The 27,555-nt window shown below is 41.7% G+C and overlaps 1 protein-coding gene across 1 annotated transcript; it reads right to left on the minus strand.

The window, feature by feature from the left end:
* On the minus strand, nucleotides 1-27,555 carry LOC102929823 (cytohesin 1 interacting protein). The gene is made up of 8 exons (XM_007056670.4): nucleotides 26,703-27,555; nucleotides 21,854-21,903; nucleotides 21,378-21,432; nucleotides 14,029-14,131; nucleotides 13,789-13,882; nucleotides 11,073-11,142; nucleotides 6,028-6,094; nucleotides 1-5,283 (listed from the first exon to the last, which is right to left on the minus strand). The coding sequence occupies exons 1-8, from the start codon at nucleotides 26,871-26,873 to the stop codon at nucleotides 4,814-4,816; spliced, it is 1,080 nt and encodes a 359-aa protein (XP_007056732.1). The 5' UTR covers nucleotides 26,874-27,555; the 3' UTR covers nucleotides 1-4,813.

Consider the following 27,555-nt stretch of genomic DNA (forward strand, 5'->3'; position numbering starts at 1 on the left):
AAGAGAAATAAAAATATATTTATTTTAAACAATTTCCATGGGTTTACTGGCTAGTCTATGTTCTTTCAATACAAAAAGCTATAGTTTAGACTTTGAGGTTGCATTTGACTCAACACAAATAAAACGTCTGTTTATTGTCACAGGGCAGGGTTCCCTTATCTTGGATCCTTACTGCAAATAGTCCTCATACACACCAGTAGCAAGTTCAACACCAAGTGCTTTGTAAACATTTGTTCCCCACAGCATAAGACTTTTCCCCAGGTCTTTACCTAATACCAGGGCAAAGTGCAGGAGGGAGAGACAGATCTCACCTCTCTGAGATAATGGGCTCCTTTGCCCTGCCTTCCTCTCTCCCTCCTGTCTCTCTTTTAAACATCCTCACCTGACCAGCTGAATTCCCTAGCTGGCTGGTTAATAACTTAGTACTTAATATCTCGTCACTTTGGCTTATGAGGGGGTGCTTACCAAGTGCACACAGTCAGCCTTTAGCTACCCACATTATTTACAGTGCAAGGGTACAAATTTTCACCTTTAGGTCCAACAGGAAAGTCCGAGAACATCTGTTGCTTGTGGAGATGGTCTCAGACCAAAACCCTGATTCCAAACACCCTCAAACCTTGGGGAGAAGGAGCTCTGATGAAGGTTGGGTTGCTCCATGTGGAACAACCTCTGAAGGACTTGAAATCCACAGTTGGATCTGAAATTTGTGGTTCTGGCCTAACTCTAGTTCATCACTGCTGCTAAAATGCAGCACAGAATTCAGATCCATATGTTCTGTTAAACTGATCAAGCCCAAATTAAAAGATTGACTCAAGCCATTTTCATTGCTCTGATATATAACCACCAAGGATGCAGGTAAATCCCCTAAAGCATTCAGAGATCCACTGGGGAGAAGGGATTTAACTGCACAGGGTCATTTGTTCAAAGGGCCCCGATCCACGTATGTGCAAATTATCTTATGCAAAACCCACCTTCGCACATATCAGTTGCATATTCACTACCTCCCAGTTTGCATGTACTTCAGCACAAATCAGAGGCCCTTTTCCTGCAACAATATTCTATGATTTTAATATAAAATGGTATTTATTACTTGAGAGTCAAATTTTAACACAGTTATGGAATTCCTGTTCCTAAATAGGGTGAGATCCTGGCCCTGTTGAAATCAATGTACTTCAGTAGAGCCAGGATTCCACCTACATGTACAGTAGACATGCTAAGAAAGAAAATATTTACTTCAATGCAGGATTTTCACTTAGGAACGTCCTATACTTAAAAGGTCTGATTTTCAGAGATGGCTTCTAACCTGGCAGGTGCAATTTTATATGCACAAATAACTCTGCCTGCATATTTGCACCTATACGTTGGATTGTTAGATGTCTAGGTGCTACCATGTGCAACTGCAGTTATTTGCATGTACAAGATGTGGGCCCAATTATTTGTATTTGCAAAATTGCACCTGAAAATTTGGGATCTAGGTTGAAGTGTCAGGTCCTATATGTTCTCAGAGTGGTATTATGGGCATGATTTTCAATCCAGCCTTCACTAGAGCATCACTGTGCCCACAGTCACACGTAAGCATCTAATTTTTCCCACAAGACCTCCTAATGACATTGTGTCTAAAAATAACTGTGGGGAAAAACAAAACAAGAAAGCAATTTCTGAAAATACATGCGATGTATCTTAACTTTTTTCCTGTGATTTACTGTGTTGATTCAGAAATGGACTCCAGATGCAAAAATTAGATTGGATCAGGTGTGGGGTTATTTGAATCAAGGGGTTTGGTTTTGCTCAGGTTAAGGGCCAGTCAGGAAATTCAGAGCTCAGCTGGATCAAGGGTTGAACTCTGAACCACCAGAGACATGGGAGTGGGGTTGAATTTAAAACACATGTTCAATTTTTAACATAATAATAAACATATATGTTAAACTGAACAAACAAAAGAATGTGCTTCCCGTAATAAACAGAGCAATAAAGCTTCTCCCATGTTCATGTAATGTTTCCCTTCCCCCAACTTCACATGGAGAATTGCTGTACTACAATCTTTTTAATCCTCTTAGAAAAAAATATAAAAACTATCTGAAATGTTGGTTCACAGCTCTTGTTGGCCTAGCAAGAGTTGGGTGATGAAATCACCTTGGAAGATGTTCCTTTGAAACAAATTTATCAACTAAAGGAATATTGGGTACAATGGAGGATATTTCTTTGACTTGTTTGTTTGTTTGTGGTGGCGAAAGTTGCTGGTTTGACTTTGATGTTTTAAACACAACTGAAATCTTGTTAGAGTAGAGTAATGTCTGAAGTATAAACTACCTCTTAATGCTCTTTTTTTGTCAGTTAAAACCGAGTCATGTAAAACAAAAGATATTCTTAAAGATAATTACATTAATACATCTTCCATCTATGCTATGTTTTGAAAAGTTTTGCCACACTTTAGAGGACTTAATTTGTGCTTGATCTATTATAAGTGTTTTGCACATATAATACCTGATATACACAAGGTGTCTCCTTTCCTTCCCATTCTATATCCAAACTTATTAAATAATTTCCTATAATCAATCTTGGGTAAACTATCCCTTCCATTTTCACTCCATATGCTATAGAAATCTTTAATCCTAAAAAACCTAGATAATTGCTGACCCTTTTGTTCCAGCAGCAGTACACCAAAATACTATATAGAGAGTTGTATACAGGGTTCCATGAAGTCCTTAAGAGTGCAAGCTTGTTTATGGGGTTTGAATCCCAAAAAGGCACTTCCCTGACACTGATTTGTAAAGAGTTTTCAAAGGTGAGACTGAAATCTTGCATTCCATTCAGAAACAAAACAAAATCCTATTGGTAACTGCAGGACATCCCATGAGAATGGCATAGGAAGGGATGTACTTATTTCTATGGGGCCTTGAAGGAGGAGAATTCATTTAATGTACTATATTTAGGTCTTGTTCACTGATCAATATTTTCTCAAGACTGATGAAATTCTGATATGCTTCTTTGACTGCAACAATCTCAACTGGTGACAGTGAAGAAGCATAACCTTTACATTACTTGTTACTGAGCCTGACATATGCACAGTACAGGGAAATATGTTTTCAATAAGCCTGATTAGAATTTCAGAAACAAGTGACAGGAGTTAGAGACATGTCACTATAAGCAAGGTTAACAGGCCCACCTGAGCTGTCATAGCAGGGTCTTGAAGTGGAAGATACACAAAAGCAGTCAGACTATATCACTAGTTTCCCAGAACCTTGTGCTGCCATTCCATTTTTTCTTTCCTTTCTATTTTCAATCAGTTCACCCTGGAAGACTCCTTCTCATTCCAAACCACTGAAATCTATTTCAAACCTTTTGTTGCCAAACTACTGCAGTGGATGTTACTTTGCTCTGTACACACCTGTCCAGTATTTCTTTGGTGTTCACCATTTCAATGATCTTTGTCATCACTGCTGCTACGTACAAGGCCAATTCATGTTACCGAAGCTAATGTCAATCCAATACCAGCAGCACCAGAAAGCCCCTTCCTCTCTTTTTCTAGACTACCATGCAGGTGCAGATCAAATAACATACCTCAGCTGAATACCTCCCCCAAACATACTCAATCACAGTCCAATGAGTGTGGCTCTGCAATTCTCTCATATTTCAGATACCCCCTCCTTTTTTTAAGCCAATAATCCTTTATGCTTTTCTCTGCCGGTTTTTTTTTCTTTTCTTTTTTAATAAAGAAAACTGAAATGTTTTGACTCCCAAGTTCATTTATGTTCAATGGCCCCAGTTTGTCCCCCACCCAGATGAATGAAACACACACACACGTTTCAAAAGCTCAGTAACTCAGCTATTGTGGCCAGTCTAGTGTAAAAACAACAGACAATGGTACTGAATGAGCTGCCATAGTAGAAAAGCTTTGGTTTGTTAGCTGAGGAATCATGTCAGTTTGTGGGTGAACCCTAGAGTTCAAATTCCCTGTGACGGTAAAGACTTAGCATGACATATCAGTGATTTCAGCCATGAGGAGCAGACAGGTCTGATAAAGTGTGGGCCATAGGTCATGATGTGTGTTAAAATATAAATAGTATGAAGAGATAAGAAAAATTCCAATGATATCCTAGGAGTTACTGCTACGGTCCCTGCAGTGCCTGCATGCTGTCCTATGGGCGTGACTGACTGGAGAAACGTGGTCTCTAGCTTACTGACTGGAAATACAATTGCATTTAAATAAAAATCCCTAGTCTCTGCTACAGAAACTCAAGTATACCCTAGTCTGAGCCACAGCACAGGCAAAATATAAGGTTAACAAACATACAAGTAAATCCTTCAGACTTCTAGTTACTGCACTTCTTTTCACAGTTTTGTTCTTCTGTGGTGCGCATATTTGTATATGTGGGGCCTGATCCTGCTCACGATGGGACTTTTGCCAATGATTTCAGCAGCAGCAGGCCCTTTATTAAAGTTCTTTGAAGAATATAATATTTGGCTGGCTAACGTAGGAAATAAATAGCTGTAACTCTCACACAGAGAGGACTACATTGGTAACACAAGGGTCGATGAGGAGGCACTGCAAAGCTTTTTCACATGCCGAAGTTAGTCCCTGAAAATCTGCTCTATACTAACAAAGCTGGGTCCACAGTGTGCTAGCTGCATTCAAGAAGAATGAAAAAAAAGCCAGCACTTTAACGAATGGCAATCCCATCATAAGGTTATGTTGGGGGGAAATGTGTGGCTGGGTGAGTCAGTATGAATTCCAGGCACCATGTGGTTTTACTGCTGAAGTTTCCGTCTATGGATACTAACACAGTCCCTGCTGAAGAAGATACTTAAGATGTCAGACCCGACTTTCTTCCTCTTCCACCGCTCGGTGAAGACCTGGAATGAATTTCAAAAGCTGCTTTCGGACACTTCCTCTCCTATTTTTCCGTGGGAGTGTTCCAAAAATATTTGAAAAACTGCCTCCCTCCCATGAGGGCGACATTGATCCACTGCTAGCCACACTAATGCTTCTGTTCCTCCTCAGTGAATATTTCCCTATTGCAGTATCATTGTCCCTCGAAAAGAAGCAATCGTCATCTGTGCTTGACTGCCTGCTCAAAGTCTCATGAGCAGAATCCTCAAAAACACCGCTCTGGTAGAAGCTATCCTCGCTGTCCACCGTCATTGAGCTCAGCCGGCTTTTACAGCTGCTTTCGCTGGAGAATCGGGGTTTAATTGGGAAGGCAGGCCTTGGTGAAGCACAACTACCGAATAAATTGGACTCCAATTCCTGGGTGTCAAACAGAGAGTTGTCATTCACCTCCCCTAGAAAAGAGATATAAAAGCAGCAGAATTATACAATGTAAATCACGTAAAGACTAGAGCACAGGAAATCTGTGTATCAAAGATAATCTACAACATCGCAATCTGAATTTCCCGAAGTGTCATTAGAGAGAGATGTTACTGGTAATTCACGCCTACATGTTTGGCTGATTGAAGAGAGCTACACAAGGCACGTCAACGGTTTTATTTGGCCTCCCCTAGATTTCTCAGCCCTTCTCTGTTCTTCCTTACTGACCTGGCATCAGCTTTTTTCCCAGCCAGGAAGATGGGGAAGAGCCCCATGGATTTAGCATGCCAGCTTAGAACATTGATCTTTCAAGTCCAGTGTCCTGTCTCAGGCAGTGGCCAATAACTGACACTTTAGAGGAAGGTGTATTAGCTATGTACCTATCACTTCCCCCTCGATAAACAGAATGAAGGCCTTTCCCTGGGTCAGTCAGTAAGGGAAGGGAGGAGAAAAGGGTGTAACCAATGCCAATTTCTGTTTTCTAGAATTCATGCAGATTACCTTTTGTTCTGTGCCAGCCAAGGAGACAGACATCCCCATTCATTAATCCCTGAAACATTTTTTCCACCCAGTACCCTCATTAACAGGGAAAAAGAAGCCAAATGAAAATCAGACCCAAGCAAACACCTGCTTTCGACTGAGCACACAGAATTTCTGCAGAAGAAGCTGTGATGGTCATGAAACGTACTGTGGTTTCCTAACAGGAAATCAAAACTTACCATGCAGCAAGCGTTGTTCCTGTAATTGCAGAGATCGGTACTCCACCCATTTTTCCTGCATAGTTTGCTGTGAAGGGTAAATTATGAATGATGATTAGCACTAACTTTCACAATGTAAAGCTGGTTTAGAGAAATGGTGTATTCAGAAAAACTGCAGCTTAGTTCTAGGAAGCAGGTACTTTCAATAAAGCGTACATTCTCTTACCAGTCGTATTAACCGAGCTTGCTTGAAAATTAGTAAGTTTCTCCCAGAAACAAATTATTCTGTTAATTTTTGTTTGACTTTTGCTGATGCACCTAACACATACTACTATGGAGTATTATCTGGGTTCTCTTATTACCCATAGATATGATAACTCTAGTTATTGGAAGCCAGGCTTACCTCTAACAAGAAGAGTATGCAAAAGTTCAGAGGCATGATACTATAATTACCTGTACCAACAACATTTGAATACTATCTGCACATCCCATAATAGAAGCAGATAGCATCTTTGAAGCAAAAGCCATAACTGTAGTGCAGTAACTATGTAATAATCACTGGCAAGGACAGTATCTAGTGAAACTCATTTGCCAAAAGAAAGGCTGGGAGAGAGACTATCTAGTTATTTGGAATAAGAAGATCTTCAGAATTTCCAGCATTGGTTGCTGTATTCAAACTGCCAGTCATATCACTGTGAGGCCAGGGTCATGGGCTGTTGGGCCCTGTGGTCTGGATATTGAAAAATGCTCAGCTACCATTTAGTCACCAAGTTGAAGAACCAGATTTTTCAAAAAAGCTCAGCAAACCAGGAGCCCAAAGCTTTTGAAAATGTTGCCCTGTTAAGCGTCCAAGTGGGAACTGATTTCTTCTGGAAATCTGTCCGCAGTCGTGGGTGCTGAGCACTTGAAAACAAGGCACATGTGCTTCTGTTGCTTGTTCTGCCATGAGCAATGTCCTGATGTCATGGTTAGCAACAGCACTTTCAGTCTGATGCCTACAAAGGCTGATCTATCCTGAAGTTGCTCAACATGCTGGCTTCCTCCCTGCTGCATGCTTATCTAGACACATCTCAAATGCAGTTACATATTTTAATTAAAACAATAAAACCTGTACCATTTTGCTTTAAGGTGGATGCAATACGGCCATCTGCAATGATATAAATGAACCCAGTGCATCTATAAATAGGTAGGTAGGCACGCCGCTTCCTGGTTCACATATGCAGAAGCTTGATAGTGAATACAAATGCAAATTTTTGCTAATACCGCATGTGTGGAGACATTTGTGTGGACTGTTGTTTCAAGGGCAGTCACATTAGACTACCTCCTCCCTTCTTCATTACTGGAGCTGAGTGGATAACTGATTTTTAGTTTGGTGGCTGAACCCAAAAAACCCCAAATAAAATTAGTTTCAGGTCAACACAAACAAACTGAAAAATTTCTTTCTTGCTGCAGTGAAAAACCATGAGGAAAAAAAAAAAGTTTAGAAGCTTGCTGCTAACATTTCCAACTAGCACTATTGAACTTTTGCAAGTGGCGATTTTCAGAGGCCTATAATTTGGCTAAATCTGGGTGAATTCTCAAGAGGGCAGCAAAAGACACCTTTGATTGATTGTTCAGAATATCCAAGATTTTCCTTATTCTCACTATCGCTACATCAGAGTCCCAGCCATCCCCTAATTCTTGCATCTGGCACCTAACTGAAATTTGGGAGCACTTGGACTCTCAAAAAATTGTTATGCATCCACCTGTTGCTGCCAAAATGCTAGCTACACTTCTCTTCAGTTTGTTGGCCCAAAAGTTTAGAACACCTCTCGATGACAATGTGCTTACATGTTCGGTCCCTGGTTCTGTAAAAAGGTTATTTGTATCAATCTGGCAGGTTATGTCAAAAACCCAAACAATTCTTAAACTCTAAATGTGCTTATTCTGTTTGCAGTATAGTTGTAGCCGTGTTGGTCCCAAGATATGAGAGAGACAAGATGGGTGAGATAAAAGAGAATATCTTTTATTCCCTCACCCACTTTGACTCTCTAATTCTGTTTATAATGACTCTTTATACTTGTAATTACTTATCACATACGTGAGTAGAGTCTCATTTATAGAAGCCTTTTTGGGGACTGATCTTTTATAAACAAAAGTAGGTTTCTAACCATTGTAACCACACTAATAGGAAACCGGTGGGCCCAGGCCCACACTCTCACAATACTTTGATATATGACAACTATTTTGTGAGGTAGTGGTTTTGCACTTCTGGGAAACTAGTTGGTAAATTAACCCCCTTTTTGAAAACAGGGCATATGATTAGAGATGCAGCAATTTTGCTTTACCAGTGACTTAAGCTTAGAGATGCTGTGGTCTCTGCTGCGTGGCTCACAGGATATTCAGAATGACCAGCCCTATTAGCACCATCATGGAACATTACAATGTGGTCCGCACTGCAGCAAGGGGACTGGCCATTTTGGAAGCAGATAACTGCTTTAATTAAATTCTGAACGAGGGCTGAAAGATGGGGAATGGGGTTAGATTCTGAATCTGGAAGGGGAAAGGAGAGAAATGAATTTCATATTTTACAAATCCACTTAGCAGGGCTAGAGTTCGGCTGCTAAGAAACAGGTTGGGGATATTTTAAATCCATCACTGTAAAGTAGCTCTGTTCCACCTGCTGTTTATCGAATCAAACTGTACATGGGTATATCACAAAGCACAGTAACTTTATGATGTTTTTCTTAGGCTCAGATGCTTTTCAAAGCTTTTATCTGAGGGCGGAGGGGGAGAGATCAATTGTCAGGCAGCTTATCCCAGCCTGTACAACTAACAGTAATGGAATCTGCAGCGGTACTAGTTACTGCCGACATAATAATCAACTACTGCAGTCTCATTAATCACAGCAATGAAATGTCTGGCTCCATGACTTGACTTAGTTCTAGTTCTTTCTGGACTAAGTGGTGGTGACTGCTTGCATACTTAGCTGATTTAATCAAAGTTGGGGTTGCCATTCCAATATCAGGGTCATTTGGAGGTCAAACTCAGGTGGTGGCCCCATGTGATGTAAGCAGCATGCTGGGCATGTGTAGTTCCCTCACCTCCCTCTACTTTTCTAAATCTCCTAACACTGAGGGACAGGGCAGAACATGGTAGATTGCATAAAGGCAGCACTGTGTATGAAGGATGCTTTGCCTCAGAGTGAGCCTTGCAAAGAACCACCTGGTAAATATTATTATTAGAGTAGCTGCATTACATAGCACCCAGAGGTCCCAAAGGAGAGTGAGAGACAGTCCCTGCCTTTATATTCTAAATGAAGACAAAGGAGAAACAGAAGCACAGAGATGTGCCCAAGGACACACAGCAGGCCAGTGGCAGAACAGGGAACAGAGCCCAGGTCTTCTGACTTCTAGTCCAGTACCCTATCCACTAGACCATCCTGCTCTGAGAATCCCAAAGAAAACCCAACTTTGCTGTAATTCACTGGGAGGTTAGGTGTATTTTTAATAGTTTTAAACAGGCGTTTTCTACTTACCACTTCTGGGACACTTTAAAAACTTAAATTCTTCACTAAAATTAATCTGTTTAAATTACAAAACACTTTAAAGGCCGAGTACTTTCCTTTTCCTTTCAGTGTCTCCACTGAAATCATTAGTTTCACTAGTGTAAGTGTGAGGTGAATCAGGCCCAGAATTGTTTAAAACAAAAGAAAAACAGTAAAGAGGATGGGTCAGATTCTGCTCCCAGAACACGAACATCAACTCCAGTTACGCGGACACTAGTGAATAGTTTGACTACACCAGACAGGTATGTTAATTGGATCAACTTGATGATTTAACGTGTACGCATAGGGTATGTCTACACTGGAATTAAAAACCTGCAGCTGGCCCGTGTCAGCTGACTCAGGCTTTCAGGGTGTGGGCTGTGGGGCTGTTTAATTGTGGTGTAAATGTTCGGACTCAAGCTGCAGCCTGAGCTCTGGGACCCTCCCATCTCACAGAGTTCTAGAGCCCAGGCCGCAGCCTGAACAAGAATGTTTACACTGCAGTTAAACAGCTGGAGGCTGACAAGTCCGCATCAGCTGGCATGGGCCACTGCTCAGATCTGCCACGGCTCACTCAGTTGGAGTCAGATGTACACACACACACACACACACACGCTTAAGTTCAGCATGTGGTTTGGTCTTGTTTTTTGTGGGTTTTTTTTTTTTAAACTTTTTATGAATTCCATGGCATGGTACAAAAGTGCTGGTGGTATTTGCTAAATACAAATCAAATTAAAAATCATACCAACTCTGTTAATAAAGAATGAATCAAGGTCTGTGTCATAATACCTCGTACTTGCCCATTACTGACACTCACATGGCAGAGATTATTATAGGTTTACAGAAGTAGAAGTAATTCTATCATCTAGATATTTTAGGTGCTTATATGGCCCTTATCACTATAGTATTTGAACGCCTTACAAAAGCCTGTGATGTAAGGAAGTGCTACTATCCCCATTTTTCAGGTAGGCACCTGAGACAGAGAGACTAAGTGACTTGCCCAAGGTACACAGGATGTCTGTGGCGAAGCAGAGTATTGAACCCCAATTCCCCAAGTGGCAGGCTAGTGCCATAACCACAATACAATCCTTCCTCTCAATCAGTCTTGAAATCATCATCCAGCAGCTTTGGGCTATCCTGAGTCACCAAACGTTCCTTAATTCTACTCCTCGCGTATACTATGTATGAACAACGTCCCAAGCTGGATAACCTTACGCAGATGATGAAATGAGGGCCTAGGGTATTTTGGGGTTCCCCTTGTGGAGAAGCATCCTCTTCACAAAGACTGCCAACACACCCGGTATCCTCGCTGGCAGTAGAACTAGCAAGGTCAAAGACATAGGAAATGAACTAGCCTCTCAGCACTTGAGGCAGGAGGGGTTGATGCATATGGGCAAGGCAATGCGAGATGTTGCATTTCCATTGCCTTTGTCTGCAGATAAACAGATGACTTTGGTCTTCAGGAAGTCAATCTGGCACTTTTTACATGCAACATATTTACAAGAGACATACTGCACTTAAAAAACACACATTAAATTACCTTCAATAACTGCAGCTTGGTTTCAAGTTCCATTCTCCTAACAATCCTGGCTCCATTAACAGTCTCTAATCTGTAAAGAACAATTGTTTTCATGACTGAAATGTACAATGACCATTTAAGCATGTATAGGTATTACATTATTACTATTAGGTAATGTTTATACTGCAGTAGCACACAGAGGAGTAGGCACAGTAAATACCCTAAAGAGTTCACAATCTAAAAGGCAAGTGGAATATGGAGGTCTGGGGAGAGGGATGCACTTAGGATGTATTATCTCTCTTGAATCAGCTATTTTAAGGAGTGATGTATTTCCTGTGTTACAGAGGAATCAAGTCACTTGGAAATTTCCAAACACATGAGTGTGGAGAAGCAGGAGAGGGTGAAGAGAGAGTATTGGGCCAACATCCAAAGAATGGTAAATATAAAAAAGGGGATCCTAGGGCCAATGGGGACAAGGAGGTAGGTGTAAGTCTTGACCAATTAGTGTTCCTATATGTTTTATGTCAACAAGCACTGAGAGAACTAATACTACTTACCACAAAGATCAAAAAGTGTGAGAGTGTGAGATGAGAAGGTCTTGTAACGGCCTGGGAATTCTTCCAATGTATTGTTCTATAAGTGCCTGTGATAAACAGCTTTTTGCTGATCCACTGCAAAAACCTACTTACCTCATGCTCAATAGTGCTTGCAAGAGTAGGGTGACAAGATGTCCCCTTCTTAAAGGGACTGTCCCGTATTTAAGCCCTCCTGCAGGTGTCCTGACTTTTTCTTAAAAACAGGCAAATTGTCCCGTATTTTCTGCCTTCCCTCATCAGTAGTGGCAGGTCCTGCTGCTGGCCCCATCCCTGCTTGCCAGTCACCCTCCCACCAGTGGTGAGTGGAGGGGTCCTGTGGCCAACAATAGGGGTGGGTGTGCAAGGCTGATGCGGGGGGTGAAGATTCAGTGTGTGGGACCGGCTACTCCCCTTGTGGTCTGTCAGTGCAGCCCACACTGCATGCTGGCTCTTGGCCAGCAGGGCCCTGCCCCCTGTTCCATTTCTGGCCGGCACTGCGGTGACCGGCGAGTGCGGGCAGGCACCAGGCAGCGCCTGGTTACATGTCACCTGTGCTGCCCACCCATCAGCCCTTTACATGCTCCCCCTCTCACTGTTCTCTCCCAGTTTTGCCCCTTCTCCCTCCCCCCAACCCCGCTGCTACTCCATATCCTCCCAAGTGTCCCACTCCCAGCACTGCAGAGAACCAGCCCCTAGTTGGAGCGCTCAGCTCACCAGCAGCCTGGCTGGCAATAGGGTGACCAGATGTCCCAATTTTATAAGGACAGTCCTGATATTTGAGGCTTTGTCTTATATAGGTGCCTATTACCCCCTACCCCCTCCCGATTTTTCACACTTGCTGTCTGGTCACCCTAGCTGGCAGGCTCCTTCCTTCCCCCACTGCCTCTGGTTGGGCCAGCACCCCAGGAAAGTCCAAGACCCTCCTGCCCTGGGTCCTGCCCCCAGTGGGCATGAGGCTGCTCTGGCCCCTAGGCGCTCTGGCCCCTCGGCACTCTTCCCTGCTGACCCACATCTCTGGCCGGGCTCCGCAGTTGCTGAAGCCCCTGTAGTTAGGTTGGGCCCTGGTGCACAATGCATTCTTAAAGCTTAACCCCTTCCTGCCCACACTATAGACGGGGGACAGGAGGTGGCTGGGTTATGTCAGTGGCCAGCAGCAGCCTGGAGGTGTGAGCTGCCTTTTGACACTGTGTGGGCAGGAAGGGACAAGCTACTTCCAGCCACTGGGGATGGAGGAGAGAAGAAGAGATGAACTCTGCAAAGACACAGGCCAGGTCGTCTCTTCCCCGTCCACTCCTCCTCCCCTGCTGCTGGAAGCAACTCCCGTCCCTTCCCTCCAGCACAGTGCCAAAAGGCTGCTGCTGGCCACATTCTGGTATGAATCCTGGGAGAAATCTGGGGAGTAGGGGCATGGGACCCTGAGTGTTCCCCCTCAACGTGTTGCCTCAGGAAGATGTGGTGCCAGATACCAGGAGAGGCGGATGTGTCCCGAGGGCCCAGCCAGGCAGGGAGGGCGGAGAGTGCCAGGCAAGGAGGAGAGGGCCAGTTGGTCACCCGTCCCCCACCGTATATGAGAGGTGTATGGGAGTGTGTGCGCGTCACCTCTCCCAGTGTGTGTGTGGGAGGGTAGAGATTTGTGTGTCACCCCTCCCTATATCAAACCTAAAGTCTTAAAGATAAGAAGATAGATAAAAAGACTCCAACTGCTTAGTATTTCTTTTTTAACAGGGGCTCAGTCAACTTAATGTTAATTTGAACATTTTTACTGCATCATTCTGATTGACTGCCGCTGAACTCCCTTGAATACGAGTAATTTTACAAGGTGTCCAATATTCAGCATAGGGAAATATGGTCACCCTATGCTAGAGCAGGGTTCAATTCTAATTTGGGCAATTACATTCTGCATATTTGATGTGCTATGGTAACTTTGCATGTCTTGTCCTAAACTGTCGTATAGCGTGGCTCTACGATTTTGAACTTGCTATTGTGTTCCTGCCTACAGGCAGAACTGTGGATCTTATTTCATCAGCAGAATTTGATTTAATCCTTTTTGCCTTTGCATCAGAAACAGCAAACGGAGCATCAGGAAACAAGTGAACATTTCTTCTTAGGCTCATAGTGTGAGAAGGGATTAAATTAAAATGTTTGAAAACACACTTAATTACCTTAAATAATTCCCTGAAGATTTTATCAAGTCCACCATTTGCTTGTGACTAAAACCTTCAGTGTTTACTCCATTGATATTGGCTAGAATATCACCTGGTAAATTTAAATAAAAGTAAAATGAACATCTCAGGTACACACCATTCTTCCCACAGTCTCTAAAAACAAAAACTAAATGACACAGACATAAATGGAAAAAGAAACAAACGGAGCCACAAACCATAGGAAAACATGATAGTTACCTGTTTGCAGGCCAGAAAGATGGGCAGGGCTTTCTTCTTGTATTTTGCAGACATAAGTGCATATTTGCAGGGAGCAAGCATTTTGGTGTTGTAATCTACGTGTCTATAAATATCAAATTGACAATGTTACCAATATTAAAACCTCAAAATCAATGTAAAAAGTTAAATATTGCCTTACAGCCTAATCAGTGTACAGTAAGCATTCATCTTATTTTCAAAAGGAAAAGGAGGACTTGTGGCACTTTAGAGACTAACCAATTTATTCGAGCATAAGCTTTCGTGAGCTACAGCTCACTTCATCGGATGCAAGTGAGCTGTAGCTCATGAAAGCTTATGCTCAAATAAATTGGTTAGTCTCTAAGGTGCCACAAGTACTCCTTTTCTTTTTGCGAATACAGACTAACATGGCTGCTACTCTGAAACCTCTTATTTTCAGAGTTTTCTTATTTTTTGTATTGCATAATGTTTTATTACTTTTGTTATTATCATAAATGAGAAGTCAGGAAGCCTGAGACAATGGGAATAGGATATTTCCTTCTTAGGAGAGAAATGAGTGGAAACAGAAAAACAATTAATAAATTATCCTTGTTCATTTTATTTACAATATGTACCGTTCCTACACAACATAGTTTTAAACCAAGATGGCTCTTAAACAGCAACAAGAAGAGTTTAGGCTTATTTACACATTAACTGTAGACAAGAACAACTTTCTGGTTCTAGCCAACCTGGACATAGATTATTCTCTTGTTTACACTACAACAAGCTACCATCTTGTAGGATCCAGTTATAACATGGTAGAGTCTGACACACAGGGAACATGGTTTTAAAAATTTTGGGCCCATCTATGCTACCATATTTCAAATGTCATTTGAACCATCAGGTAATATTAGATGGGACAAGAGACTATTATGAGATGACTGAGAAGCAAGGAAAATTGAACCTGCTCTTGTCCTAAGTCATTTTTTAAGCTGTAAAAGCTCTGAGTCCCAAGGCACAACATTGTGTCCACACCTCCTCCAAGAAAAATATAGCTGCCTCTTTTTTATTTTGAAATGAATATTCATTAAATAATTATGAGGAAAAAATCAAGCAAAATCCATCATCTGTGTCACATGTACTTCGAAAAATAGCCAGACAGATCATGTAACTGTAAATACCTAATCAAAATCTCTGTTATCTTGCAAAGATATAAGAAATAACCAATCCTGTTGGTTGCCTGGCAATATCAATATTTAACCACATCTTCCTACCACAATTCAGGACTGGAGCTGTGTGAAACATTAATAGTGAAACAACAATGACACTACCACTCACGATTACCATGTCCACTTCAGGGAAAAAATTGACTGTGAAATCCTTAACAAACATCGCATCTACCATGAGTTCTCCTCCACCGAGAGGACAGCCATACAGTCCCTGAAATCTAATCACCAGAGAGTGATCAAACAGTAGACAAAGGGGACACCATTGACGTGGGTGGTGGATATAATAAGGCCAGGGGAGGCTCTGCCATGGCTGCTGGATGCCCAGTTGTGGTGCTTTGGGGGGAAGTTTTTGCTTTATTATGCCCCATGCTGGTTCCAGGGCAGCTGAGGAGGTGGTATATGCTATTCAACTTCCTGGGTTCATCAGTAATCTCCCTGGACTGATGAACCCAGGAAGCTGAGTAGCAAATACCACCTCCTCAACCAGCCCAGAACCTGCATAGGGCACATGAAAAGCTTCTTCGGATGAAAGTGAGAGACTTTTCCCTGCAGCTGGGCCGGGTCTCCTCTGTGCAGGTGGAGGGAGCTCGGGGCACCTCCAGGCAGGTGGGAAGGGAGGAAGGCTCAGGTCTTTGACTGGCCCAGGACGCCTCAAGCCGAGTGAGATGAGTGCTCCGGCTTCTGGCCTGTGCGGGGGTCCTTTAGCCAAGGGAGAGGGGGGGAGAGGAGTGCTCGGGACTCCTCTGGGGATGGTCTCATGGCCCCGGCCATAGGGGAGGGGCAGGGTACAGGCAAATGTTAATGAGGCCAACTGACAACTCTCTGACATCACCTACTATAAAGAACTCAAAGAAGACCCCACACCACAATTTACCCAGGATATCATAAAATCCTTCCCCAAACAATTCCAAGCGTAACTCTACAAACTCATTTCCCACAAACTAATCCCAAGGATCTCCTACGTGCTTCCCAAGATACACAAACAAGGGAACACAGGCAGACTCATCCTCTCTGGCCACAGCACTCTTACTGAAGGAATATCGGGACTCATAGGAAACCATCTTCTAACCACTCACCACACAAAGGGCACAACTGACTTCCTTCACAAACTCTGCAACATTAACAACCTCCCTCAGAACACCAACCTTGCCAACATGGATGTCACTTCCCTATACACCAACATGCCTCACAATGTCAGCATCATTGCCTGCCTCAAAATATTTACAAGATAATGGACTACCCTCAGCTATCCACCCCAAAGTCACCAGCAAACTCATCCATTTCATACCCACCCATAACAATTTTACATTCAACAACACACACTTTGTCCAAACCATGGGAACAGCCATGGGTACTAGGATGGTCCCCAGTATGCCAACCTCTTCATGGGCCACCTTGAAAAAGAATTTTTGGACAAACAAAGCACAAAACCAGTGATATACCTGATATTTTCATCTTTTGGACAGACTGTTTCAACTCCCTCATAGATTTCCACCACCCACCCACTAAACTCTCTCTGGAACACTCCCATACTAACATCAACTTTCTGGACCACAACCAGCTTCAACAATGGAATCCTACAGACAACCATATACAAGAAACCCACAGACCACCACACCTACCTTCGTAGATCCAGTAAACACCTCAAACACACCAAGAAATCTTATCTACAGCCAGGCACTCAGATACAACAAAGTATGCTCTGAGGAAACAGCCCAGGATATATACACCTTAACACACTTAAAACCGTCTTCACCAAACAAGGACACTCCACCAGAGAAGTAGATCACATCATGGAACAGGCCACCCAAATGTCCCAAGAGAATCTGCTTCAATACAGAAATAAAACCCTCTCTGACTGAATACCCCTAGTCACCTGTCACCCTACACTGGAACCCAACCGGGGTATCAAACAATTACACCCATACACAATTGGACCCCATCCTGAAAAAATACCCCATCAAACAGACCCTCAACCTCTCCAAGCTCATCATCAGAAGCAATTTCCCCACAGACCAAGATACACCAACTCAAAGCGGCACCAGACCCCACCAGAACAGATGCAAAACCTGTAGACATATCTCCACAGCTGTGATGATCAACAGTCCCCACAACACAACTTTCAAGACCCATGGGTCCTACACATGCCTATCACAACAGGTGTTGTACCTCATCCAGTGCACTAAATGCGCCAACAATAATGTGGGTTAAACCAGACAATCAATACGCTCTCAAATGAGCTCACCCAGGAAAATGCTAAAACACCCTATCACCTGTGGGTTAACACTTTTCACAAAAGCGGCAAAGAGTCCTGTGGCATGCAGGTATCCAACGAAGTGGGTATTCACCCACGAAAGCTCATGCTCCAATATGTCTGTTAGTCTATAAGGTGCCACAGGACTCTTTGCTGCTTTTACAGATCCAGACTAACACGGCTACCCCCCTTTTTGTCAGAGGTGTTAATGCACCACTGTGTCTTGACTGGTCCCTTACAATATGTGCTAACTCCTTTTGCTAAACAATGTGCTCCACCTTGCATTTAGCTGTCACACTCAGACAGTGCTTAATTTGTAATGAAAGAGATTCTGGGGCTCAAGCAATTAGGTACCAAGGCTTAAGCAATTTTTTACATTCATAACTGATGCAGCAAGCCCAGAGGTGCTGGGACTATGAACTGCCAAGTCTAGAGGTGCCTGGGTTCAGTCCTGGCAAGCCCTGGCACAAATTAAGCACTGCACTCGGTCTCAGAGTACCTTTCTCAGACCTGAAGAACAGCTCTGTGTGGTTTAAAAGCGGTCTCTCTCGTCAATAGAAGTTGGTCAAATAAAATATTACCTCACCCACCTTGTCTCTCTAATAGTGAAACTAAGACAGCCAAAACCCACTCAATTTTGAGTTTCATTACAACCCTAAAATCCTCGGCAGATTCACAAATCTTTCTAATCACAACATGGATCAAATGATGAGCAAATCTGGCATGAGTTTCTAGCAAACCAGGGCTGATTTACTTATTCATGAAGAAACTATGCAACTCAGTGATTTCAACATTAGGCACAACTTAATGCTTTCAGCTAAACCCAATATTCCAATATTTCAGAATCACACCAGTACATGCCATTTAACATTTTCCTACCAGACTGAAAATTTATACTAGCCTGAGTAGTAATATCTAGCTATTTAGGCCTCAAACTTGCACACACACGTATGTACATTAGTGACTTTTTAGACACATGCATTGTCCCATTACAACAGTACTGATTGCCGTCATCTGATTACAACAGACTGAGGCCATAAATGGGAAGTACTGGTAGAATCAGTCAAATGGGCAGAAACTTGCAAATGCACCCACTGTAATTCTCATAAACCACCTGCAAATGGTAGCATAGAGAGATTCATATAGTCCTATTCAGGGGTGCCTAAACTCATACTATAATAATGAAATAATCACATCTACACAGTGTAAACCCTTCAGGCCAGATTGCTTTTTAAAAAGATGCTTAGGTGTTGCTCCAGTCAGCGTTGCAAAGCCTAAGGGTATGTCCACACTGTAGCTGGAGATGTAATTTCCAGTTCAGGCAGAAAAAACACATGCTATCTCTAATCAAGCTACCACACTAAAAGCGTAGCAACGGTGGCAGGACAGACAAGCCACCCTGAGCACAATCCCATCTGAAACCCTGGGTACGTACTCGGGGCGGCTAGTCTATCCTGTGGCTCATGCCTCTGCAGCTACATGTTTATTTTTAGCATGCTAGTTTAATCAGAGCTAGCTCTAGCATGGGTGTGTCTACCTGAGCTGGAAGTTACACCTCCAGCTCAGACTTGGCCTAGCTGACATAGAAGCAGGGGTGCTGGGACAGTGGGGCCAGGGGGTCATGGCCCCATCACTTTTAAAAAGCCCTCCCACTTTTCACTGGCTGTAAAGGAGAGCCAAAGGGGGAGGGGGCGGAGACGAGTGAGCATGGGGTGAGGCCTCAGGGGAAAGGGGCAGCATGGGAGAGGTCCATGCTGAGGAGCCTAAGTCTCATGTGCAGAAGCGATTTGGGCTTTTAGGAGCCTACGTCTTATTGAAAGTCAATGGGATTTAGGCTTCCTAAGAGCCTAAAATCAATTCTGAAAATGGGACTTAGGTAGTGCAATGGCAAGTGGAGTTAACACCTAAATACCGTCAAAATCTGGAGCTAAGTCAACCTATTTCAATACCAAACAGATACTGGCTTTTTATAGACCAGGCTATCAAGTGAGAGGCTCACAGACAATGTACACTCAGGAGGAAGATATGCCAAGAATAATTATTTTTAATCTGAATGCCACAAACAATGAAAATCTGCCCTCTCAATTCATACAAAAGCACAGTAATTGACTCAATTATCTTCCCTTCTAAAAGCTCTCCACTATTCCTGACCCAAATACTTACACACTCGTTAGTCACAGAACTAAATCAGAAAAAGTTATGCTTCTCCTAATACACTAATTTGGCTGAGAATGTTATTTATTCTCTGTGCATAAATTTGAGAAATGTTTCAAAGATGCACAACAACAGCACTGTAAATAAATGTGTGGTTTCATTCCTATATATTGCAAGTGGGGAATCAGATCCTTTTGTCCTCAAATAAGCCTAAAAACCTGATGTTTCCTTGAGAACATTTCTAAATGTATTATTTATATACTCTGCTAAATATCTATCTTATTTATCTCACATTGTTAACATCAGTGATGTATTTTAAAGCTACAACCAAGCCACCCAGAGTAATTATGCAAAATAATAAATGGACACAGATAAAGACTACCAGTATATAAACAAATAAATACTGTACAAATGTGTGTCTATACAGATTAGAAATACAGTATGAGGAGGTGTTCTATAATACTTGTATTAGACAACTGTCCTGAAAATTGCATCAGTTTTGTTTTTCTAGTGATCAAGGTCAAAGTATTAAAGTAGTCAGCTGAAAGAGGAATAGCAAAGATTTATATCTCCCAAAATATATAAGAAATCTGCAAAGGCCTGCCCCTGTAATCCTAGAGTAAAGGTTACAGGATCAAGCTCTCGACTTATTATGAACCATAAGTAATTTTATTTTTATTATTTGATGTGTTAATATTAACTCTTGTATGTGTCTCTCTCTCCCTCTATACATAAAAACAGAGAGAAAGATACACACATGCATACATTACAAATCTATATATACACACAGTTACTTTTCATGCAATTTACTTAAAAATAAAATAGTTGAACTTAGTAAGTTCAGTATTATTTAAAAATTTCTTAATGTATTTCCTCTGTACACTTACTTCCAAAAATATATCTACTTAAAGTTTAAAAAGATTTTTAAAAGATAGTACAGTGTTTTCAGAAGAGAGCATGTGTGTGTTATTTTCCCATAATGGACTCAAATATTTATATTCTATACTTGTTCTTTATCTCTTCCAAGTTTGCACTGGGCTCTGTATAAAGGACTTTTTGCTTTTCCCCCTCAATGTCCATGAGGAAATCCCATACAAGTTAGATACACTACACACATTGAAGCGATCCCTGAGTTGGGTAACATAGGTGTCTAGAATACTTGTATAGCAGCGTTAATCTAAAACACTTTAAAACCATTAATTCTCACAACATATCTATGAGGCAGGTAAGTGCCATAGTTACCCATTTTTCAGATGGGTAAACTTAGGCCAGCATAAATTATATGACTTGTCTAAAGTTACTCAAGAAGTTAATCACAGGGGTGTGAATTGATATCAGGAGTCCTCTTGCTTTCTAGCCCTCTATTCTAATCAGCTGACAACACCCCCGGCTTTTGGCAACAAGAAGCTTATTGTGGATTCAGAAGGAGGATTCAAACAACTATGTCATGGAATAGGAAGAGCCATGGAAGTTGAAGGTGTCTGGATCTAGAGTTTTGTTTTGGCCCATAATAAAGATAGGGCCACCTGCAAATTTTGGATCTGGATTCAGATCTGAATCTCTCTGAAGTTCAGGTGTAGTGGCTGGTGATCAGAGGGTTTGGTCCGTGTCCTTCTATATTTGTAAACCCTTTGAAGTCCATCACATTCCAGGTCCATCACTTCAATTCATCATGAACACAGACCTATCATAGTCAGTGAATTAGATAATCTATATTCACAGTGCTGAAGTCTCACCTCAATTTCAAATCCAAATGTTTCATTATCTTCTTTGACAATAGCAAGAAGGCGTCTGTAAGAAAAATACATAAATCTGCACATAAAGAACACAGCACCCTATTTGGGGGGGTTATTTATTACTAAGAAATGCAAAATGCCGCTATTTATCCAACTGTGACATATCAACCCCATCAACAGTCTGGATTCATGGCATGCACATTTACAGACAGTCATACATCTTAGGAGCCCTTCCTCTCAAAATTCAAATTACTTTTTAAACCCACCTGCTCTACACTGCTCACTAGCTACTGTGTACGAAGGAACCACCATTCTCTGCCTGGTATCTACGCTGTACCTACTCTTGCTGTTAGATTGTAAGCTCTTCAGGGAATGGCTTTTATTTCATTTTCTGTTTTATCTTTTTACTATCCATACATCTACAGCACAATATAAAATCAGAGCAAGTATCACAGTAAAAAGCAAATGTTCTTTACCTTTGTGGCCCAGAAGAGTCACGTAAGGAACTTGATCTGGTTAAAGCAAGCTGGAAAAAGGAATAAAGTTTGCCATTGTTAATATGTCCATACATTTAACTTTACGTATACAATGAATAAAATCAACAAGTTAATAGAAAAGTACACCACAGAGACAATTCCTTGAACCTTTGTGTGTTAGTGAATTTCTATTCCCAGGAGAATTATTTTGGCAAAGTTGCTATCACATGAGCATTGTGTGAAAAACCTGGTGTGTGGTGAGGGGGGACGGGGACAGAAGAAAGTGACACCTGGTAGAGTGTTTGTGCCACTTTTCAAGTGTATATAACTGCTGAAGATGCTCTCTCGCTGACTCAGCAAGGTGCAAATTATACCTCCACTCATACCAGCCTGGCACCCTGTACCCTTCGGGGGAACAGAAGGTGTTACTGCTGTCTAACCTCCCTTGGTGTTCCCCTTGGTGTAGGAGCAGGTGCAGAGTGCTTAGGGGATGTGCTGAATCAGGGCATCTCACACCCACTCTCTCCAGCCATTCCTGGCCACTTGGGGATAGCATTGGCTGCATGCAGGTTCCTCAGTAGAGGAGAGAGTTTGTAGCCACTTTGCACTACTGCAACCTCTCCCCAGCAGTCTTCATCTTGCGGGTGCTGTACCTTAGGTAATGCCTAAAAGAAACAATATAAGCCTCAGATGAATCTAGTCCTAGAACTATATTGGGTAAGGGAAGACCAGAAAGGGGTATGATAGAGAGGTCCCGTTCAAGGCCTTGGTACCACCATCCAATGGTTGGCACTTGGATGGTCTGTTCGGCATGCATGAATTCAACAGCAAGGTTCAGTATTCTCCATAAATCTGTTATAAACAAAATCCCTCTGATCTTCCATACCATTCCCAGTCTCTGTGTCATTTCCAAATGGAATGATGAGGGAAGAGACATGTCTCTGGGATATTTGGTAGACTGCGTAGTGCTGTATCAGTCAATAACAAAGGCACTTCTGATGCCGCAGTAATAAATACACAGTGGCAAGTGGGAGCGGGTTAGACAGAAGAGATTTCATTTTGTTAAGCCACCTCCAGGTCCATAGTGATGGAGCTGAATGACAGAAACGTAAACTAAACAAGCTGGATTTAATTTGAAATAAAAGTTTTAATTAAACAGTAAATTTGGTCAACCTGATGAAAATGACAACTGTAGAACATCCGTTTTAGAAGCTAAATATAAGATTGTAAACCAATTTGCATTCCTCTTCAAATCCATCTTTTTAAAGCTGGCTGGCTAATTCTAATTAACAACTGTCAGTATATAAACCTGTCTGCTTTCTAGGGCTGACTTACCATTTCATGTGCAACACTCAGTGGTTTTACAGGTCAATCATCATACATTGTTTCAGTATTGTTATGATACAGAAAGTCACCGGTAGGAGCAACATTTCCAAATGGGTGTGAAAGTCACTTAGTATGATCTTTCCGACCCTCTGATACAAAGTGGAAATACTGCACACTTTCTGAATCTACCATGTGAAAACATTTTGCACCTGATATACCATTATGTGACTCCAGTGTTATGCCACTGTAAAATCTGCAATAGTCCTCCACTGGAAAACTGCAGTGAATCAAGCCTTATTTAAAAAAACTCTCCAATATCTGTATAGCCAAACGTCAGGCATGATCCTGCTGCTAATAGGATAAAGATGAAACCCATTGATACATTGCATTACCACTGGCCAATACAAGAATGAGGTAACTCACAGCACACTTTTGTATTGGGAATGGCCACCTAGGACCTGTGTGATCCACTTTCAAAAGCTCGGGAACAGGTGCTCTAAAAACCAGAGCCCTGGAGAGGTATGTAACTTGGTTAAGCGATGACTGTGATACCTGCTGAAGAGTTTGAAGGCTGTAAACATAATGGAAGGGGTTGTTTAGGGTAATGCAAGTGGTTGTAATTAAAAGTAATGGGGTGAGACTATGAAGAGGGAAAATTGAAGCTGAATAATAAGAAAATCTTTTTGAGAGCGAGACTGATTGACTGTGGATTCCACCCCGTAATTGAAGTGCTGCGAATTTAATTTCTTGGAACATTTTAAACTGGAAAGGACAATAGACCATACTCTGTAGGGGGAAACCCTGCACTGGTCGAATAGCTGAAGTGTTTCCTATGGTTCTAGAACCTAAGAAAGAATGCCTTGTGACGGTATTTTGCGGAACTTTCAGATAGAAGACACTTAACGTTCACTGATATTGTGGAAGCTTTACTGCTGTGCACTATGGAAAATGTACAGCCTGATCGAAGTCTGAGCTGTGCAGGTCTGAACACCCGCTCTTCGTAATCAGGCACAGCCTAAGCCTACGCATGGCCGGAATCTATGGGCCCCAGACATGCTACCTTACCTCTAGGGGGGCTGTAGGTGTTTCACAAATGAATAATTTGGAGTGATGTTGGGAGTGAGGTAGTTCTAATTAGAGTTAATATTTTTATCGTGCCAACAGTGTATGTTAATAGCACAAATACTTTTTACACCTCTCTGGCACCTTCCAGCAGAGAACTTGAATGCATTTTACAAACATTAATACTTAACTCCCCATGAAAAGAAGAAGAGCTCAACAGTGTGTCTCTCTCACCAACACAAGTTGGTCCAGTAAAAGTTATTACCTTACCCACCATATCTCGCTCCGTGAGAAACTCAAGTAGAATGATCCCTGTTTTACAAACCGGGAAACTGAGGCAAAGAATTAATTGACCAAGATCACACAAGAACCAGCTGAACCTGCAGTAGGACTCAAATCTTTTTGACTCCCACTCTTGTGCCTTTACCGCAAAGCCACTCTTATCTCTGCCAGCATTCATCCATGAGTAGCCAAATGGGCCTGTTACTTTCTCCACTGACACCAACGAGAAATAGAGATACAGCAAGAGAACATACCACCTGGGTTGGGATTCAGAAGCCCTCAGGTTTGGTCTAACTCTGCTCCGATTGAAGTCAAATTTCCATCGTCTTCAACTGGAGGAGAGTTAGGCCAATGCAGAGCACTTTTGAAAACCCCACATTAGGAGTATTGCATCCACACAGCGGCACTTCCGGGAGTGCTGTGATACCAAAGGAAATGCTGATTTGCTAATGCTAATTCCAGCATTTTTAAAAGCAGATCTAAGTTTCACCAGGCGTTATTGGGGTGATTAATCCTCATGCGTGAGCAGGTATGGAGGGTCTGTGTGACACCGCTCATCGTTACAGGAATACTCTTATCTCCATGCATGGTGGAGTCCAACAGCATACATACATTCACGATGCCAGAAAACCATAACCTGATATTTCAGGCAAATAGAAAAGTATTTAAGAAATCAGGAAGGATTCTGAAAAGGGCTAACATTAATTTTAAGCGAAGATTCTTGCCAAATGTAGATTAAAAATGAGGAACTACTGGCCTATATCACAAAAATGTCTACGGACTACAAGTTAATGTAATAAAACATATGACACACACTTCAGAGGGATAAAACTGTGCCCCATTGTAAAACAACCATCTCTGTACCAATCTTATTTCAGAAACATGTATTTGTTTTTGGGGAGGAGCATTAGGTGTACTTATAGCAAACTGTAGGCTGTTTGTGAGAGTTAAATATGCACATAACTTTAAACTGATCTACTTCTCTAAAGTATCCATCAGATATGTAATTCTTTGCAGAGGGTGGTTCTCAGAGCAAATACATGTGTTGCAATTTATTTTTAACAAACATGGTCACGTCACAACCATTACTGTAGATTCTCTCTCTAAATCAGGCATGATTGCCATAGAAAACCGTGCCTATCACAAGCACTTGTAACTGAACAAAGAATCATCAACAGCATTCCACAGAAATACATTAATCTGTCTAATTCTGGCTCTGCTTTATCTTCTCCAGGATTGTACAAAGAGAAGGATTAAGTGCACTTATATTGTTATACAAAGTGAATGCGTAAGTGCACAATCAGTATGTACAAATTCTTTGATAATTTGTGTTAATATGTCTTATGTACTTTCAATTTAGACTGCTTTACATTAGATTATTAGATAGATCCTATAAGTGCTTATTTGCCAATTCACAGCATTAGCAAGAACAGAAACGGGCTTTCTTAAAAGCCAATTGCAAACAGAAATCTGTCATGCTCTGAAAGAAAAAGAAAGAAAAACAAAGAATATTGTATTGAGAAACAATTCAAATCAGAATCACTTGTAGCAAAATACTTCAAACCAGATGGACACAACTAATGAGAGGTGCTTTCAGTCATAGATGGGGAAGGCAGTTCATGAGGGAACCAAAAGCCCAAACAAGCCATTATACCAGAGCAAAGTAAATTAAATGATCAGAAACACCCAGAAATCAAGAGTCTTCTCAACATAGCTGTAAACAGAACAAACCCTAATGCAGCACAGCTAGTGACTTAGAAGTTAGTGACTTCATGCATCCGATGAAGTGAGCTGTAGCTCACGAAAGCTTGTGCTCAAATAAATTGGTTAGTCTCTAAGGTGCCACAAGTACTCCTTTTCTTTAGCTGAAAAAGAACTTTATGTTCCGAGTTGCCCTAAAAACTTGCCATATTAGTGTTTTGTTTTAAAGGTTTTATAATCACAATCCAAGAAAACAGGCCGGGCCAAATTCCCCCTGGTGTAATTCCACTGACTGTATTAAAGTTAAATCAAGGTTGAATGTGGCCTGCTACATTCTACAACAAACCATTAAAAATCACATGTTGATAACCTTGTAGCTTACATTTAGAAATAAAAAAAAACAAAAAAAAAAACAGAAAAACAATTATCTGTCCTGCAAAAATCGGACCTTCCACAATGTCAAAAACTGAAAACATACCTGTTTGCGTCCCCTGGGTAATGTCCCCACTGTGTTTGCCAGACTCTGAACTCTTCTATTATCCATCTGGGGACTGCACACTGGATCCAAGTAAGGTGTGTAACTTGGACTAACACAGTAGCCCACAAAATTGGCATTGTGGTTTTGCTGAATGAGCTTTCTTAAGGACATGTTGGATGAAGGGCACTTAGACTGGCATTGCTAAAGAACATTGCTTGTAGAGGAGGTTATAGTTTGTTTCCTCAGCCAAGCAATCAAAAGTAGCAAACAGAAAGAGCCCATGTGACTTGTGGTTTAGGTGCATGTTACATAAATCACTTCTTGCAGATCGCAACATTACTCAATGTTTTTTTTAAGCTCATGGGAGAGCTAGGAGATGCATTTTGCAATTAAAGAAAACAGCTTGTTTTTTCACTCCTGGATACAAGCAGAACTCACATCATGCAGTTTTTATGTTCTGTGATGGTTTGTGTTTAAAAGACCATCTTGCTTTAAAAATGTCCCTGAATGTGACATTCATTCTTACATTTGCTCTGTGTCCCTTCATATTCCTCAAATTATCATTGACAAAAAAAATCATGTTTTTGCAAATAATGACTTCAGTGAAGAGTTAGGGACATCAGAAAGAATTAAAAAGACTTGTCAGAAAGTATTCACTGCAAGAAAGCACTATTCCAGCTCGGTGATGCTCTTAAAAGAGAAATTGCATTTTGCTTTTAATTAATTATCAATTCTGTTCCAAAAAGAAAAATTAACGTAATTCCAGGCAAGCAGAAAGGCGATACCGGGCAGCCCATAGACAGAGCCATGAGGGGAGGAGGAGCATGCCAGTCAGTTCGCAGTCAGAGAGGGC

The sequence above is a fragment of the Chelonia mydas genome, chromosome 11 (genome assembly GCF_015237465.2).
Source record: "Chelonia mydas isolate rCheMyd1 chromosome 11, rCheMyd1.pri.v2, whole genome shotgun sequence".
In the NCBI taxonomy this organism is placed as follows: domain Eukaryota; kingdom Metazoa; phylum Chordata; order Testudines; family Cheloniidae; genus Chelonia; species Chelonia mydas.

What these genes read in the sequence shown, in the direction of transcription:
- LOC102929823 (XM_007056670.4), bottom strand. Translation starts at nt 26,873, where the DNA reads ATGTCCTTAAGAAAGCTCATTCAGCAAAACCACAATGCCAATTTTGTG. An exon ending in GACTCTTCTGGGCCACAAAG is followed by an intron (nt 21,433 to 21,853) that starts GTAAAGAACATT and finishes TTTTTCTTACAG; the next exon opens with ACGCCTTCTTGCTATTGTCA. An exon ending in TCTTTCTGGCCTGCAAACAG is followed by an intron (nt 13,883 to 14,028) that starts GTAACTATCATG and finishes TAAATTTACCAG; the next exon opens with GTGATATTCTAGCCAATATC.